Genomic DNA, 15,114 nt, shown 5'->3' on the forward strand with positions numbered 1-15,114 from the left:
TGCTATTTTTTTAAATATTATAACAAACATAGAGCGAACTATTGTTACGCTTAGTTCTGACATGTTAATTTTGCATAACTAGGGTTGGCAATGTCAATTTTTTCTAATATAAAAGTACAAAATTTGGTGGTTTAAAAAGGAATCTTTCTTTAACTCTTCTCTATTAGTTACCAGTTGAATTATGCGAAGGTCGACATATAAATCTTATTGCATCTTTCATTCACATCACTGTAATAAATATAGCGCAACTCTTTGAACTTCAGTGTCTTCGGTTAGTTTTGTGTATTTCTATCCATTAATATAGAACTTCTGTCACGAAGATGCCAATAGGTCTCAGGTACGTACATGATATTAGCCTATCCGATTTTTAGATAATAGAAAATCCCATCCTCTGTTGTTTTTTTTTATTGCTTAGACGCGTGGACGAGCTCACAGCCCACCTGGCATTGAGTGGTTACTGGAGCCCATAGTCATCTACAACGCAAATGCGCCACCCATCTTGAGATATGAGTTCTAAGGTCTCATCTCTCTAAGGTTCTAAGGTATAGTTACAATGGCTACCCCATCCTTCAAACCGTAACGCATTACTGCTTCACGGCAGAAATAGGCAGGGCGGTGGTACCTACCCGTGCGGACTCATAAGAGGTCCTACCACCAGTAAAAAGTTGTTGCGGTTTGGTGGTAGTCCTTACCTATCCTCATCTAACTTCATGATTCCTGATTACTACCTTCAATGCTGATGACTATGGTTTTATTTCCCGAAACCATACATTAACAAATCAAAATTTATCTCAAAACGTTTGCAACATTTACGTTCTGAACTCTATGGCTTGTGGTAACCGAATGTCAACTGGGCTGTCAAATGATATACACAGGTTTTATAAAATATTGAGAGCACGATTTTAATTTCGTGTTTCAAATAGCACAAATAGCGCAAATCCGCATTGATGTAGTGTAAGTGGAAAAAGGAATTTTTTCACAAAAAACCAAACGGATGCGATTAAATACCAAGAAATAAACATAAATAAATAATTGACAGCCCACCAGAGAAGATGCAATGGGCAATACCAGTCCGTAAAGATTAGCAACTATGAGACCTAGTGTACCTAAGTATGTGTGAACTACCAAAGCAGTACCGAAAAGGAAAAACATTGTTAGTCCGACAGCAAATGTTTTGCGGTTCAAGTCAGGCGATATAGCGATTACGAAATTATAAATTATTGTTGTCATGTTATTTAATATTCAATCTAGAATGGACTGGACTTAGCAGACAAAAACAATCGTAACGTTAATTTCTCAGACTTGTGACCCGACATGGTACTTTTCTTAAAAACAGTGAACACGTTATGCCAAACTTTTTCATTCGTGAGCAACGTAAGAAACCATATTTGATGCAAAACGGAGGAGGACCATCCCGTATTGTCAATGTATTACACACAAACATAACTACGGACTCATAGACCTTTCATTACGCCAACAATAACCTAAGAAGGAATGTTCATACTTTGAGTCGACATTCACGATCTGTGGCTGTTTCGCACATTGCTAACACACTAAATACTACGCAATACTCGTAAATTTTATAAAGCCAGAACTTAACACAATAACATTTCCAAGTCGAACACTTACCTCAGGTTTATAATATTTATCGGTATTTGTCAAATCTATGACTGCACCGAGTTTGGGTATCGCCTCTAGAAGCGCCGGAATGTCCCATCTAGGAAAGAAAAATAATGAAGTCGTAATAAATCTAAAGGGACAAAATATTTAAAAAGCACAAATTAAATTAAAAGAGATCTTTTAAAACATAATAAAACGTGGCAATAAACACCTAATCCAAATCACGTGCCCAACTTTTATACTGCCTAAATTCAGAACGTAGGTGTAAAAACTGTATCCAATTACAGAAAACAGTGTACCCGTTGGCGTTAAACAAATAGCTATGGGAAAACCGTCTTTCAACAGAACAGTTTAAATAAAACTAGAACTTTCTAAATCAGATGCGGCGCCGGCGTGTTTACTGTTTCAAAAATAATTAGCATAACTAAAATAATGAAATAAATACAATCGATTTTTCACATGTTAATTTAAACTCTAAACACATAAAAATATTTAATAAGACAATAATAATTTATGTCCATGATGTGATTCTGAGGGTGAGAATTTCTTCTATGGGTGTAGTTTTTCGTATTACATAATTGATTTTCGTTTTTTCCTTTCCAGCTATTTGTTTTAACTAAATCTGAATAAATTGTGAAATACACTGTGTACTTATATAGTGTATTCAGCAGTCCACATGAAAACGCTGACATTTCCGAATTGTCACAGTTCAAATAAAAATCATCATCGAAGATGTCTTTAGTCTTGTGACGTGACTAGCGTCTCGCATTTTAAAATACTACTTAATATTTCGTAAAGGTGCGGGCGGTTGAACCTGACGACAAACTGTCTACAGTCCGGCACAAAATTCCCGAATCAAATCATTTACGTATTTAGATTATCTTAGTATTTTAATAATATTATAAAAAATCAATCAAAGAATATACTAAAAAATCGAGAATGTCCGCTTTCCGCAGTCCAAACAAGTCAGTATAGGAAACGATTTTAAAATAAACTTAAAATCTCGGATTGACTTACATTTTTTTCACCTGTGATTTTTGAACTTGTTGACTCTGAAACAAATAAAATATGATAAAATAAATGATTAATTAGTTAATATTACAGAAGGTATACATATTGCCAACGGCACACGCGTCTCTGGTCATACACAATGATGTCTTTGAGAAAGCCGCATGTAGGCGACAGCACAATGATAAGGGAGTAGATCAATCATTCGCTGGCCCCACCTGACCGGTGCCAATGAACTTTGTGTTCAAGGGCCACCTGACGGGATCCACTTTTACACTAACACCATATAACTGAATGTCAAATTTAGTAAACCATCTTAATTTATTTCTGTTTACGTTTACATTTGAAGGTAGCATACATCATTAGACATATTTGTGAACTTTAGGAGGAACACAAAAAGTAGACGTTAGAATCTACAACAAAATCGTTTCATACGTACACAACATAAATCTCAAAAACCAATTCCTGTTGCACCGCAGGCCAAAATTTTGGGTGAAATTTTCCTTTTCGCTCAAAATTCTTAATACAAAATGTCAGGTACCATAATAATAGGTTCGTTGTTCGAGTGGCAATAATTTATCGACGGGTGTTGACACGATGTGAAAAAAAGCAAAAATATGAAGCGCCAGGAGGCGTTTCTAAGTGGGGTTAATTTTCAATTTGGATACGCTGGTGGCCTTAATAAATTAAGAAAGAATTTATTTAAATAAACTTATGAGGTAACGCTAATACCTTAACACGAATACATAACAACTACAAAGCGTTCTTAAGAGATACGTATACAATTAATTGACTGATATGGACCGCATAATTATTTTCGCTCTAGATGGGCGAACGAAATCTCGGCCTAGTCTACCAGAGGCCACAAAGACATGAACTCCGTGTCTCACCTTAAGACGTGAGGTCGATGATTGAAGTGATACGGTGAAGCACAGATTTGCCACGTAAAATTTCCACGACATGGTTAGTCTTTCGACCAGTACATTAGAACACCGTGGGGAACGAGAGGGTTCACCGCGATTTTCAATTAACATTACAGCGACGCGGCGGCGTAACAAATAAAACGGAGACCGGGACAAAAGATCTTATTTGAACCGCGAAATCAATGTTAAAAATGCGGTGTTACACAAAGTAATACGTTCGAGTTCGTCAAAAATAACTCCCACATTTAAGAAACTTATTGCTCTGCGGTGACATACAACAATGCGGATTTCCATTACAGTTCATTTTTAAAAACAAAAAAGATTTCATAGCCAAAGTGGGTTAGAAGAAGTTACAGTGACTACCAAAGTCAACCAAGTTTGGTGGACAACCAAACATATTCATGTAGTGGAAATGAAGTAAAAGCCACAATCGGACCCTCCTAGCTAACCCTACTAACCAAAGTCCATAACTGCTACGCAGCAGCTATAACTAGAATCAAAACAGGCAAAGAATTCACAATACAAGAGACACAATGTTTCAATACTGATATTTTTACTCTATATTTTAGATCATTTTACAGTTGTGAATCTTAATGACAAAAGCTTTGTCCCAGCTATTAATCGAAATGATATCCAAATGGTACGTTGAGCTATAGTCGCTACTAAGTTTAGAAATCTAGTTTACTACTCAATTACCCAATTTATTTTAATCGAATTTATTTTATTAATTATCCTAACCAGGCCCCGTGAGCTTCGTCTGCACATGTCAGCAATTAACATCAAATCAATCAGTAACATCAGTTGAAATCAACCAATGAACTCTTCAACTTATCATTGTACAACTGTACTATAAACATCAACGACTTTGTCATTGTGAATTTCAAAAGTAAAACACAAATTGATCAACAACATAGACTCCGATAATTCGGATATGTAAGCAGGATCAAATAAATACAGCACGAGTTCAACAATAAAACCAATGGGATGATCCTCGGCCATAAATCGAGTCCATTACGATATTAATGACAATCGTAACTCTCAATCACAAGTGGAATCTGCACGCACCTACAGTACAGCACCGACCTCGCAGTACTTTTGAATAACGCCAACAAAACAATGAATCTCATCATTATTGTTTTATTCAAATAATATATATTAAAGAATTTTACTTAACATTGTCAACGTAATGCTTTCGCTTTTTTCTTTACTCTGTTCGTAATAATTCTAATTTCTTTAACCTGCTATCCAAAATCAATATACACACTACTAAGCATTTTGATATTGGTTAATCAAACTTAATGTATCGCTACGTGGAGTTAACAAAAATACCCCACTTACGACTTCGTCAAGGTTTTCATCGACCGCCTCACATAACGATAGCAATTAGCATTCGTTCACGCGACCGTCGTTAATAAAATTATCAACAATGAAGTTAAATAAATCATTGATTGCATGCTGACAAAACCCATACAACACGACAAGGCATTACTTACATGTGTCGTACAATGCAATAAATGTGTGTCATTTTTACGATGTACCCACATTTGAAAACACCAGAGGATTGAAAAACATGGCTGGAAAAGTTTTGACATGTTACCACCAGAACGAATTTGCTTTTTTCTCGTGCTTACTGAAACTAGTCAAAGCTTCAAAATAAAAAACTATATGTATGTCCAAACTGCAAAGGAATAAATAATGCATCTCTCGTATATAGTTAAAAGCTACAGGGTTTCAATGTCATCTATTACTTATTCTATCACATCAAGGAATACCTATTATTGTTCATTTTATGGCAAGAATGTTTATTTTAACTATCGACACAATTAATTACTAACCCAATACCAAAGGAATTTAAATCAATTTCTTATGCAATTCAACGAGATTAAAGACCAAAAAAAATTTAATGAAACTGAGACTTTAAAGGGACCTCCCATCAAATTACAAGTGGCAAGCTTGGGACTTATCGCGAGATCGCGTGTCGACAAAACGAATACCACCTTCAGACACCTCCATCATTTTTAAACAAATGCGAGTTTAAAATTATCGCAAATACGACCTTTGAGCACGTTAAATCATTATATGTCTTGCGGCTACTGACTACGAAACAAAATTAATTGGCAGAAACGTTTTTAGTATTCATACGATAGCGATCGAGATATGCAAAATTATGATGTGATCCCAGCAAATATTGAAACAAAAAATTAAGTTATAAGTGTGTCGAATTAAGCTTTATGGCTTGTTTGGTTTTTATGTAAAGCTTATAAATATGGTCTATATTTATATCATAAATTTAAATACTATAATCGACATATTTAAATATTCCGAAGAATTATCCCTATCACAATGAGTCACAGTTTGTCGCAGTATCAAATATCAAACGAAAATGTTCTGGAAACTAATTCGAATTGAATTTATAGGGTTTCGAACATGGATTTGTTATGTAGCTTATCTTCAGCAGCTTTCACCAGTGACAGAATAGTAGCAATGTTATATTTGTAGAGTAAAATTAAAATATAAATTTGTCATTCATGGTGTTAAATCACAACAGAAAAGAACGCGATTATAAAACACCTATATCATTTAATGTTCATTAAATAGTAAATTAATGCCCACAGACATTTGAATATGATAACTGACTACGATTATTAATTATGCAGATACTTCGCCACATAGTCAAGTGACAAAAATGAAGAAGGCGCCGCCGTAGTCTATAAATCATTTATAGGGTAACTGTTTCGACGTTTCTAAATATGCACGATCATTCACGGGACTATCGCTAAAATTGGATGTCTTCCCTTTTGACATAAGATTTATTTTTGTTTGTATTTATTTCGTCATGAGAGTACCGCGGTGCGTTGTCATCGTGTTGTTTTTCGAGGACCGACGATCTGATCCGTTACGTAGTTTATTCCAATGTTAATGATCGCATAATTGACAGAGGGCAACTATTGTTCCCATTGTTTCGTACAGATATTATAGTTTTGTCGCCTTGTAATGCCCAAAAGTTTTCTTATTGTTTATAATAGCTCGTTCTCTTTCTTCTAACGTTTAGATCGACTGCCGTAAGATATTATAAAAAGGTGGAGTTTGTCACTCAGAAACGTGATACTTGATGTAATGTACATATTTGTGGCATTGTGTCTGTCAAATGAAACAGATGCACCCGTCCAATTATAATGAAGTACCTATTGTTCATGGTAAACTTGAAATGTTTCTAATTTTAATATTGAATCCCATAAATATAAAGTTATGAAAAAAATCGCATTAAAATGCTCAGTGCTGTCGTAAAAACATATTAAAAAATAAGTCATAAAACTTAACACAAAGTAATTGGTAAACGACCTAATAGTTATTGGTGTCAAAATAATTGATATGTAGCTGGTTCTTACAAATGCGGGCCATTGTCAACATACCAAAAAACGATTTCAGTAATTTATAGATCAATCGTGTTAACAAATATACGGGTTAGTTATACGGAAATAAACATATATGAGATTTGTTCATTAAGTATCTAGTAGTTTATCAATTTCCTTAATGTTTAATTATTCGCACATATTTCTTATAAAAACGATCCACACATCATAAAATATTGATTGAGGTAAGATTAATCGATTCTATTATGTAAATTACTTTGAAAACAAGCTAAGATAATCTCGAAATAAAGCGAGAGGTGTTACTTAAACGACCAAAAAGAGTAGGGCCTGTTAAAATCGGATTTCATTTTCAATTCGACCGATTAATCGAAAAGCCGATGTATCGAATGTCGGGGCATTTATCGCGCCTAATTGCGACCACCGGCCGAATTTCGATTCAGAACAAGCTGGGTGGCGTGATGAGCTTCCACGATACCCTCGGTAAGTAACCCCAGTGAAACTCGTTATGAGTATTTCAATACCAGATTACGAGAAGTAAATTCTGTACGTATCAGATTTTTGAGTTCACGTTTTTATGAACTTGTTATATGAATTCGTTTTGAAGTTGTGTTGTAAGAATTATTTTTCTGTTGTTTCTAATTTTGATTTCTTCCCTACCCAAACAGAGTAAATAGTTTACAATACCAAACCAGATTTAGAAACATGCAAACGATTCATTAAACACTACTAATAATCCTAATCAAAGTAGCATGCGTTAGGTCGCAAACAATAAACCATTTCAGTCTATTGACTGCTCGGCACATTCTATAAAGAATTGCTGCATACTCACCAGGAGAAATTGACTTGCAACTAAATTTTATCCTACGTATTTTTACCGCGAAGCGATTTTACTTCACGATTCGAAAGGTTCTTTTTCAAACGCTTCAGGTGATTAAGATTTGCTGCTTTTATGGTGCGATGATGTTTGGTTTGCGCTTAGTACCAAATAGATCGCCAGCTCGTTTGGCTTTCAAGTCCAGTAAAAACACTTTGTCGCTAGGTCTTGTACTGTCAAAAACGTTACTTTATAATTGCTTAGGAAACAAAATAACCCGGTAAGAGTGATTCACATTCGAGGTTAAAGGTTTCCAGAATTGAACCCAAATAATATGTAAAAGTAGGTTCAAATTGGGCATGAATACTTGAATTTAACCCATCAATTGAACACTGTCTTACCTAAAACATACAAAAGCTAGCGGAGCTACAGTATCATCGCCTATCTTAAGGATAGCCCGAGGTTTCAGGATACGCAGGACTTTTATTCATTCGTTATAAATAATTCCAATATAGATAATCTAAATAGCTAACAAATATAAAACCATATTGTATATAACAAACTAACTTTACGAATATTTAGCTTGTTTAAGAATACGAACATCCATACTTTCGTTAGCTTGCGTAAGCTATAATTGAAATGAAAAATTTAAGTTCCCAGAAATTCGTTAACAAGCATACAAAAACATTTAATGGGCGTTATCAGAATAATATCTCGGCTTTAATAATCGAAATATAAGTCATTTGAACATGACATATACTGACGTGTAAGCGAAATTGGACAACCCAGTGTTCATCGTGCGCCTTATTCGTAACGTTTTAAGCTCGAAATGTTTATTGAATTACCTGCAAATAACACAGGCATACATACGTCAAAAAGTTCATAAGGACTTTAACAATATAACGGTTTATTTGCAAGCACCGACTCTTCTATGTGTGTTATATTTCCATGGTTTCGCATCGAAACAAGACAGCCAGGAAAACTGATTATACGGTGCTCCCACGATCCCATGCCCTGCCGGCCTGCGAAGTACGAAACTTGACGCGTACATGTCAAAAGATGTAATTATGAAGAAATCCAATCAACTATGGCGCGAAATCGTAAAAGGTCGGTGTTGATTGAGCGATAAATTTTACTATAATATATCGTATACAAATCGGTAGCGATAAGAAAACAGATCGATCTAAATTATACACATTGTACGATCCACAAAGGTCTAAAGGAGCGCTTTTATATCCGGTTATTTTATGTTCATACAGACGCGAATAGCCATTCAGCAACACGGGATTATATTTATAATCTACAGCGATTTCAAGAGAACGTTGTCAATGCAAATAGTCCGATGGGTTGAGCAACTGAAACGCGCTGCTTACTTCTCATAACATTTGTATTATTTAAGTGCAATAAACAACAGTTAAATTCGAAATCGATAAAACACGATTCAAATTATTTTCACCATCGGCGCCAGTGTGTCGCTATATTTCATATTCGTGTATCAGAATTGTTTTGGTTACTATTTTGAGTGCTGTATTTTTATCATATACATATATGTATATAATATTGCAGGCACAATAGAATTGGTGAAACAATAGAACAGAAGACACAATAGAAGTGAGGAAGTGTGAAAGTAGCCCCGGTAATCAACAAATTAAAGAGCGGACAGTTAGCGTGGCATGGACATGTGATGCGTAGAGAGAAGATGCATGTGACTAGGAGATGTATGAAAATGGTAGTGCAAGGTAGAGGGGGAAGAGGTCGACCGGAGAAGACATGGATGGAGTGTGTAAATGAAGAATATGTGAGAGAGAGAAGAGTGAGTATTGAGATGACGACTAACAGAAGAGAATGGAAGAGAAAAATTAGCTGTGCCGACCCCACCTAGTAGGATTAGGTGGAGAAAAAGAAAGAATAGAATTAGTGAAAAACAATATCTTTGAGATAAATTCAATGACGAATAGTTTTTTAAAAGCCAAATAAAGAATCTGAAGAATAAATGCAATAAATTCAGCATAATATTAAACCCGATATCAGTCGACAATAAGACTCCATACGAAAACATCACACAATGAGTTTTAATGTCACTTGAGAACATTCTTATGAATAAGCACGACCAGATGAATCTGTACACGACTCTTGAAATACGATGTCTACTCCGACCAGACATTTTAAAGTAAAGCGAAGATGTTATTGCAATGTTGTATTGCTGTAGGCGTATCGATGGCGCCTTTATGCCTCGGAACAGCGAAACATAACTTTTTGTTTTATAAATTATTTAGTGTTTTGCGGCTTAGATATAAATTACATAACTGAACTCAAGTCCATACGACTAAATGCATTACATTGTATTAGGCCAAGACTAGCCATAAACTCTTGAGGGAGTCCGCGAGTTATTTCGCGGGAAAAACGTGTTTTTGGATTATTCGTAATTAACACCACAGTTGAAACAATAGGAGTTTTATTGTTGCATCGGCTTACACAGTTCTAAATTATACGCATAAATTTTTTTCGTCTTATGTATTTTTTGGCGGTAAAAAGGTCCCATGGCACAGACTATCTTCTTTTTTCCACCTCTCGTGCGTTCCGACTTACGCATCATAAAAAGGTGCGTTCTTAAGCGCCACACTCTCTATTTAAATGCACTAGGATGTTAAGGGTGGTCGTCACTTTCCATGAAAACACGATTCAGTTGTATCACGCAGTACTCGGCAGCTTATGACTTGGCAGCGATGTAAGGATAATGAGGTGGTACAGGTGTTTCGATGAGTGCGCACTGCGAGACGAGCGATGGCGGCTTAAGATAAACCGCCCACGCGTAGGCGCCGCGCGCGCCGCGAAATTCGTGAGAAACGCTTCGGCGGCGCCGGCTTCAAGAACTAAACAATGTAGATGTGCCTAGGCTATCAAATTAAACTTCAAGTGACCTATCTTTTTATTTGTTGCAATTATAAAGAAAATGTTATATATACAATAAACTGAATTAAAAAAAAAAAGTTCTTTAAATTTTAGCTATTTCTCTCTGTTTATCATTATAAATCCTAGAAATGTCATATCTACAGTTTCTACTTTCATCTGTGACCGAGGATCGTGTGCATAAAATTCTTGGAAATTCAGGATTAGCAACAATACCTTATATTGTCAGAGAGCCCGCCCGGTGAATATAATTGTACAACATCATTCGTGTGCAGTCGCACAAACAAATATATTCAAAATAACACGTACACGAGTACAGCAAGCATTTATTATTACAAAAACGGTACGTCCCAGATCACGTTAAAAAAGTACACAGTACTGAGAACATACAAGAGGTCAGATCGGACAATGTAAATAAGACATGCATTTTTAAATTGCACAAGATGATTTAATGGACATCGAAAACACAAAATAGTTATGTTGACTTTTTTTAATACGTCAGCGTAAGAGCTCACGGTTCATGTGGTTTTGAGTTTTTAACTGAGCCGATAGATATTCCAATGACAATGCCGACACCCACTTTGAGACAAGAGGTCGAACTCACGATTGTATGCTATAAACCGTAAACAAGTTGAAACGCAAGATGCTTCGCGGCCGAAATAAATAAGCAAATGGTACCTGCCTACAGTGCCTACCTCCCAATCTGTATTATAACAAAATCAATAGAAGGCTAGACTTGCTCGTTGACAGCACATCAGTGATCGGGCGTGTCGGCACACCTCTTAATTACTTGGCGCGCTAGGGCTATCATAGTGAATAGTGAAAAGATCTAACGAAACTTTCAAACCAAATCTTAGAAAGATTGAAATACTGTCCAAGGTGCTTACGGAACACTTCCTTCCAACTTTCGCGGAGCGGCGCCGCATCTTTGTCACGACAATAGGACCGAAGCTTTCCCTACCGACCGTCGTGACTACGATTTTGCGAGTCCATCATCTCGCAGAAAGAGGCGGCGGAATGGGAGAACTTCCCTGAGAGTTCTTCTATGAGAGAGACTCGGCAGCTGTGAGGAGGGCGTCGAGGTTGCGCCGCACGTTACCGTCACTCTAGCGCGCTGGCAACAGGAGGATGGGACGGGTCAGCGGCTGTGGTCCACGGTGTGGTTCCCACTGCTATCGACAGGCTGGATATGACCCAGCGGGGTATCCCGGAACAAGCACGGCATAGTCCGGGCGGTCTACTTGTAGTGTTGACCGCAAGAACTCCCTTATTCTGCCTGGCTTCTGACCCCGAGCGGAGATCGGACGTCGGGTGAGAAAGTGCAAGGGCAGTCGTTTAGTGGGTAGGACCCTAAATTCCATCGCGCACATACACCGCGCGCCCCCTAGACGCGCGGACCTAGTAAGAGGTAGGGCAGGGCACCCAGTCCAAAAAAAAAGTACTCGGAGTTCGGTACCGAACCGCGTAAGTTAAAGTATCTCGTAATCTAATGTTCACACGAACACACGTAAAATAACAACAACTAAAACTTCCTTTAAATTAATTAAGCAACATTGCTAACCCTGTGGCATATTATATTCCCTAGTGCAGGTGCTTACAGGCTGAGAGTCTAGGCACTTTATTAAAATTGTTTTCTCCAAACCGACTAACGTAGAGCAACGCGAGCAAACTGTTCAGAATTTTATAATAATAATAATAATAGATTACGTTAATTTTAGTAATGTAATCTGTTACTACTTCACGCATAAGATTAAAACAAACCTTCATTCCGATAATATTCCATATTAACGTTTAAAAAACACTTGCTCCGATTAATTAATCCGATTAATATCATTAGTCAAATGCTAAAGAAAGGTCTCTGGAGGCAAAAAATAAATAAACCATTATTTTTTTAATAGAGAAGACTCGTATGATTTTAATAGTGCCCGCGAATACGAGTTCTTGAAGACGACGACAATTTAAAATACATATTATAGAGGCAAATTGTTCAATCACTAAACCGAAGTGCACTCATATTCCAGATGACCCTTAACATCGTATAGGTATAAAATGATTTCAATAGACTTTTGCAAGATAAATTTAACATGTCAAGTCGTCAAAATTTTGTGTGATTATATTTTATATTTGTACCTTTTAACTGTGTTATCGCAATAGCGTTATGTTAGGGTCTGTATGCTTCAATAATATTTCACTCGAAAACGTCCGGGATTAAATCATTATGTACATTTCATTATAAATATAAAATACATTTATTTTCAGATCATTATCTTACTACCAAAGCATTTTAAGATATTTTCATACGTTCTTCTGTCTTAAACAACCTACAATGGATTCAATATTTAAAATTGTTTTAAAAACATACTTTATTATGTAAATTATAAACATAACACATTCTGAATAAGAAACACAGAGGTAGTTATTTTTATATCGTTTAAATTACTATGCTATAACGTATCACGTGTTATTTTACTTTTACTAGTATCTATGATTTATAGTTGTAACTATATTACATAACATACTAAATATTCACTTCTAAATGGAGTAATAAAATGAGAAAGCATTAAATAATAAATTAATGTCGCTATTATACATTCGTTAATTAATTATTGGACGTATTATACATTCGATAATTAATTAATTATTCTGTGACGACGTTGTTTAATCAACACAGGCGGTTGTTAAAAATTAGCTGACAGCGACTGATAAATGAGTGTTATGTTATGTTTTTCACATGTCCATACGAAAACAATTAAATGATAGATGTCGTATGTATAAAATCTTACGTTATTCAAATGATAAAAACCAATCTAGAGAACAAAATACAAAGATGTTTAGATCGTAAACTGTTATATCCGCATCAAATGTACACTGAACTTAGATCAATAAGACACAAGATTCCATACCTATGAAATCATTGGCCAATATAAAATTGAGCAAATTTTTCATCACGGTTCATATTACAAATGCTCGTCCAAATTAATGTATTCTTTTTTTTAAAAAAGAAAACAAATATGTATAGCTAAAACATATTTTTAAAATTTTTGTTAAATTTTGTTTATTACAAAACATCGTAATAATTCACAAGAGGAAATACCTTCGGCCGATACTGTTGCATTGTAAGGTGATAAATCAAACAGTGAATTCCGCCCGAACGTCTTAATTTGCATCGCCGAGAGCCAACCGGTGACACTAACGACGCACTAACGAAAACAACGAAATTAAACTATCAATTTCTTTGTCCCCAAAAGCTTCATTAAAAAATCCGAAAAAAATATATATTAACAAGCCATTTAATACGTGAACCTGAATCATTATCCATTAATTTTCAATCTGTGGGACCGTAAAGCGGACCGAATCTATAAAGAATATCTTAATTTCATTCGTTGTCATAAGATATGTGCAACTTTCCCAAAAAAAATGACTCCTATGCTTTTCGCGGCTCGTTGTTAATGACATTTTAACAGCGTAACCCGTTAAACGTTCGAAGTTAGAATCGACCGAGAGATTACCGTTGCACGACAATACTGTTTAGAATGGAAACATTAATCGATAGCTTGTTTATTAACGTCGGAATGCAATAAAATAATCACCGTCGCTCTGCCACTTAATCACCCGTTGATATCTTATTTGGAGGGAGCTAATGAGAGACGTAGATCACATTCGGTAATGATGACACGTGTACATTTATCAAACAGTTTCCACAAGTTATGTGCGACGATTAAAGTATTCGTGTTGACATAATGGCCGGACCAACAAAGTCAAACACTTCTATTTTTCATTACGGTCAGTTTTCTGAACGTACAGGAAATTGTAAACAAAAACGATTTCCGGTATCTGTACAAACGGAATTTTACACGAAAAAGTATGTATATATATTTATTTATTTGTGAATCGAACAGACATGAGAATGTGCTTTCACAGCTGGCTCCAAAGTGTGATTGAATGAAAAGATCGTGGGAATCACGACTATACCGACAGTGATCGACACACTTATATTTTAATATAAATTAACATAACACATTTTCAACTTAGGTATATAATAGAAAAATTCAACATATAATAATAATTATGGGGATGAGATTTTTTTTTTAATTCGTTTCTTAGTTGGGTGAACGGGCTCATGACCCACCTGGTGTTAAGTGACAACTGGAACCGGTCGTAATCTCAATTGTAGTGTATGCAAGCTTACCGTACACCATCAGTAATTACGCAAATTTCTAATTCGGCCGATTTTATTTATCTGCGATGTTATTCCTTCGTCGTGGAAATCTTATGCAAACACGGGTTTAGCACGTATTAGAATTCCTGGAAAAAAAAAACCGCTTGCGGGATTTGAATACCGCCATAGTCGTTAGATGCAAGTGCACCTGTCGTCTCGTCCTTTTAAGCGACAACGACATCAATTAATTCAATTGTAATGATTAAAACTTTACATCAATACGCCTGTAACGCAATCTAAATGAAG

The 15,114-nt window shown here is 35.7% G+C and overlaps 1 protein-coding gene and 1 long non-coding RNA gene across 2 annotated transcripts in view; one reads left to right on the top strand and one right to left on the bottom strand.

Moving 5' to 3' along the window:
* The window catches only part of Ptp-h (protein tyrosine phosphatase), a 64,699-nt gene that overhangs the window by 27,051 nt on the left and 22,534 nt on the right, over nt 1–15,114 (bottom strand). The window contains 2 exon segments of the mRNA NM_001043503.1: nt 1,630–1,717; nt 2,638–2,672. Of these exon segments, the coding sequence (NP_001036968.1) occupies nt 1,630–1,717; nt 2,638–2,672 (123 nt within the window).
* Nucleotides 841–4,738, top strand: LOC110386320 (uncharacterized). The gene is made up of 4 exons (XR_002431519.3): nt 841–1,153; nt 3,455–3,591; nt 4,121–4,191; nt 4,293–4,738. It is a non-coding gene; the product is annotated as an uncharacterized LOC110386320 (long non-coding RNA).

Source organism: Bombyx mori, chromosome 23 (assembly GCF_030269925.1).
Source record: "Bombyx mori chromosome 23, ASM3026992v2".
Taxonomy (NCBI): Eukaryota; Metazoa; Arthropoda; class Insecta; order Lepidoptera; family Bombycidae; genus Bombyx; species Bombyx mori.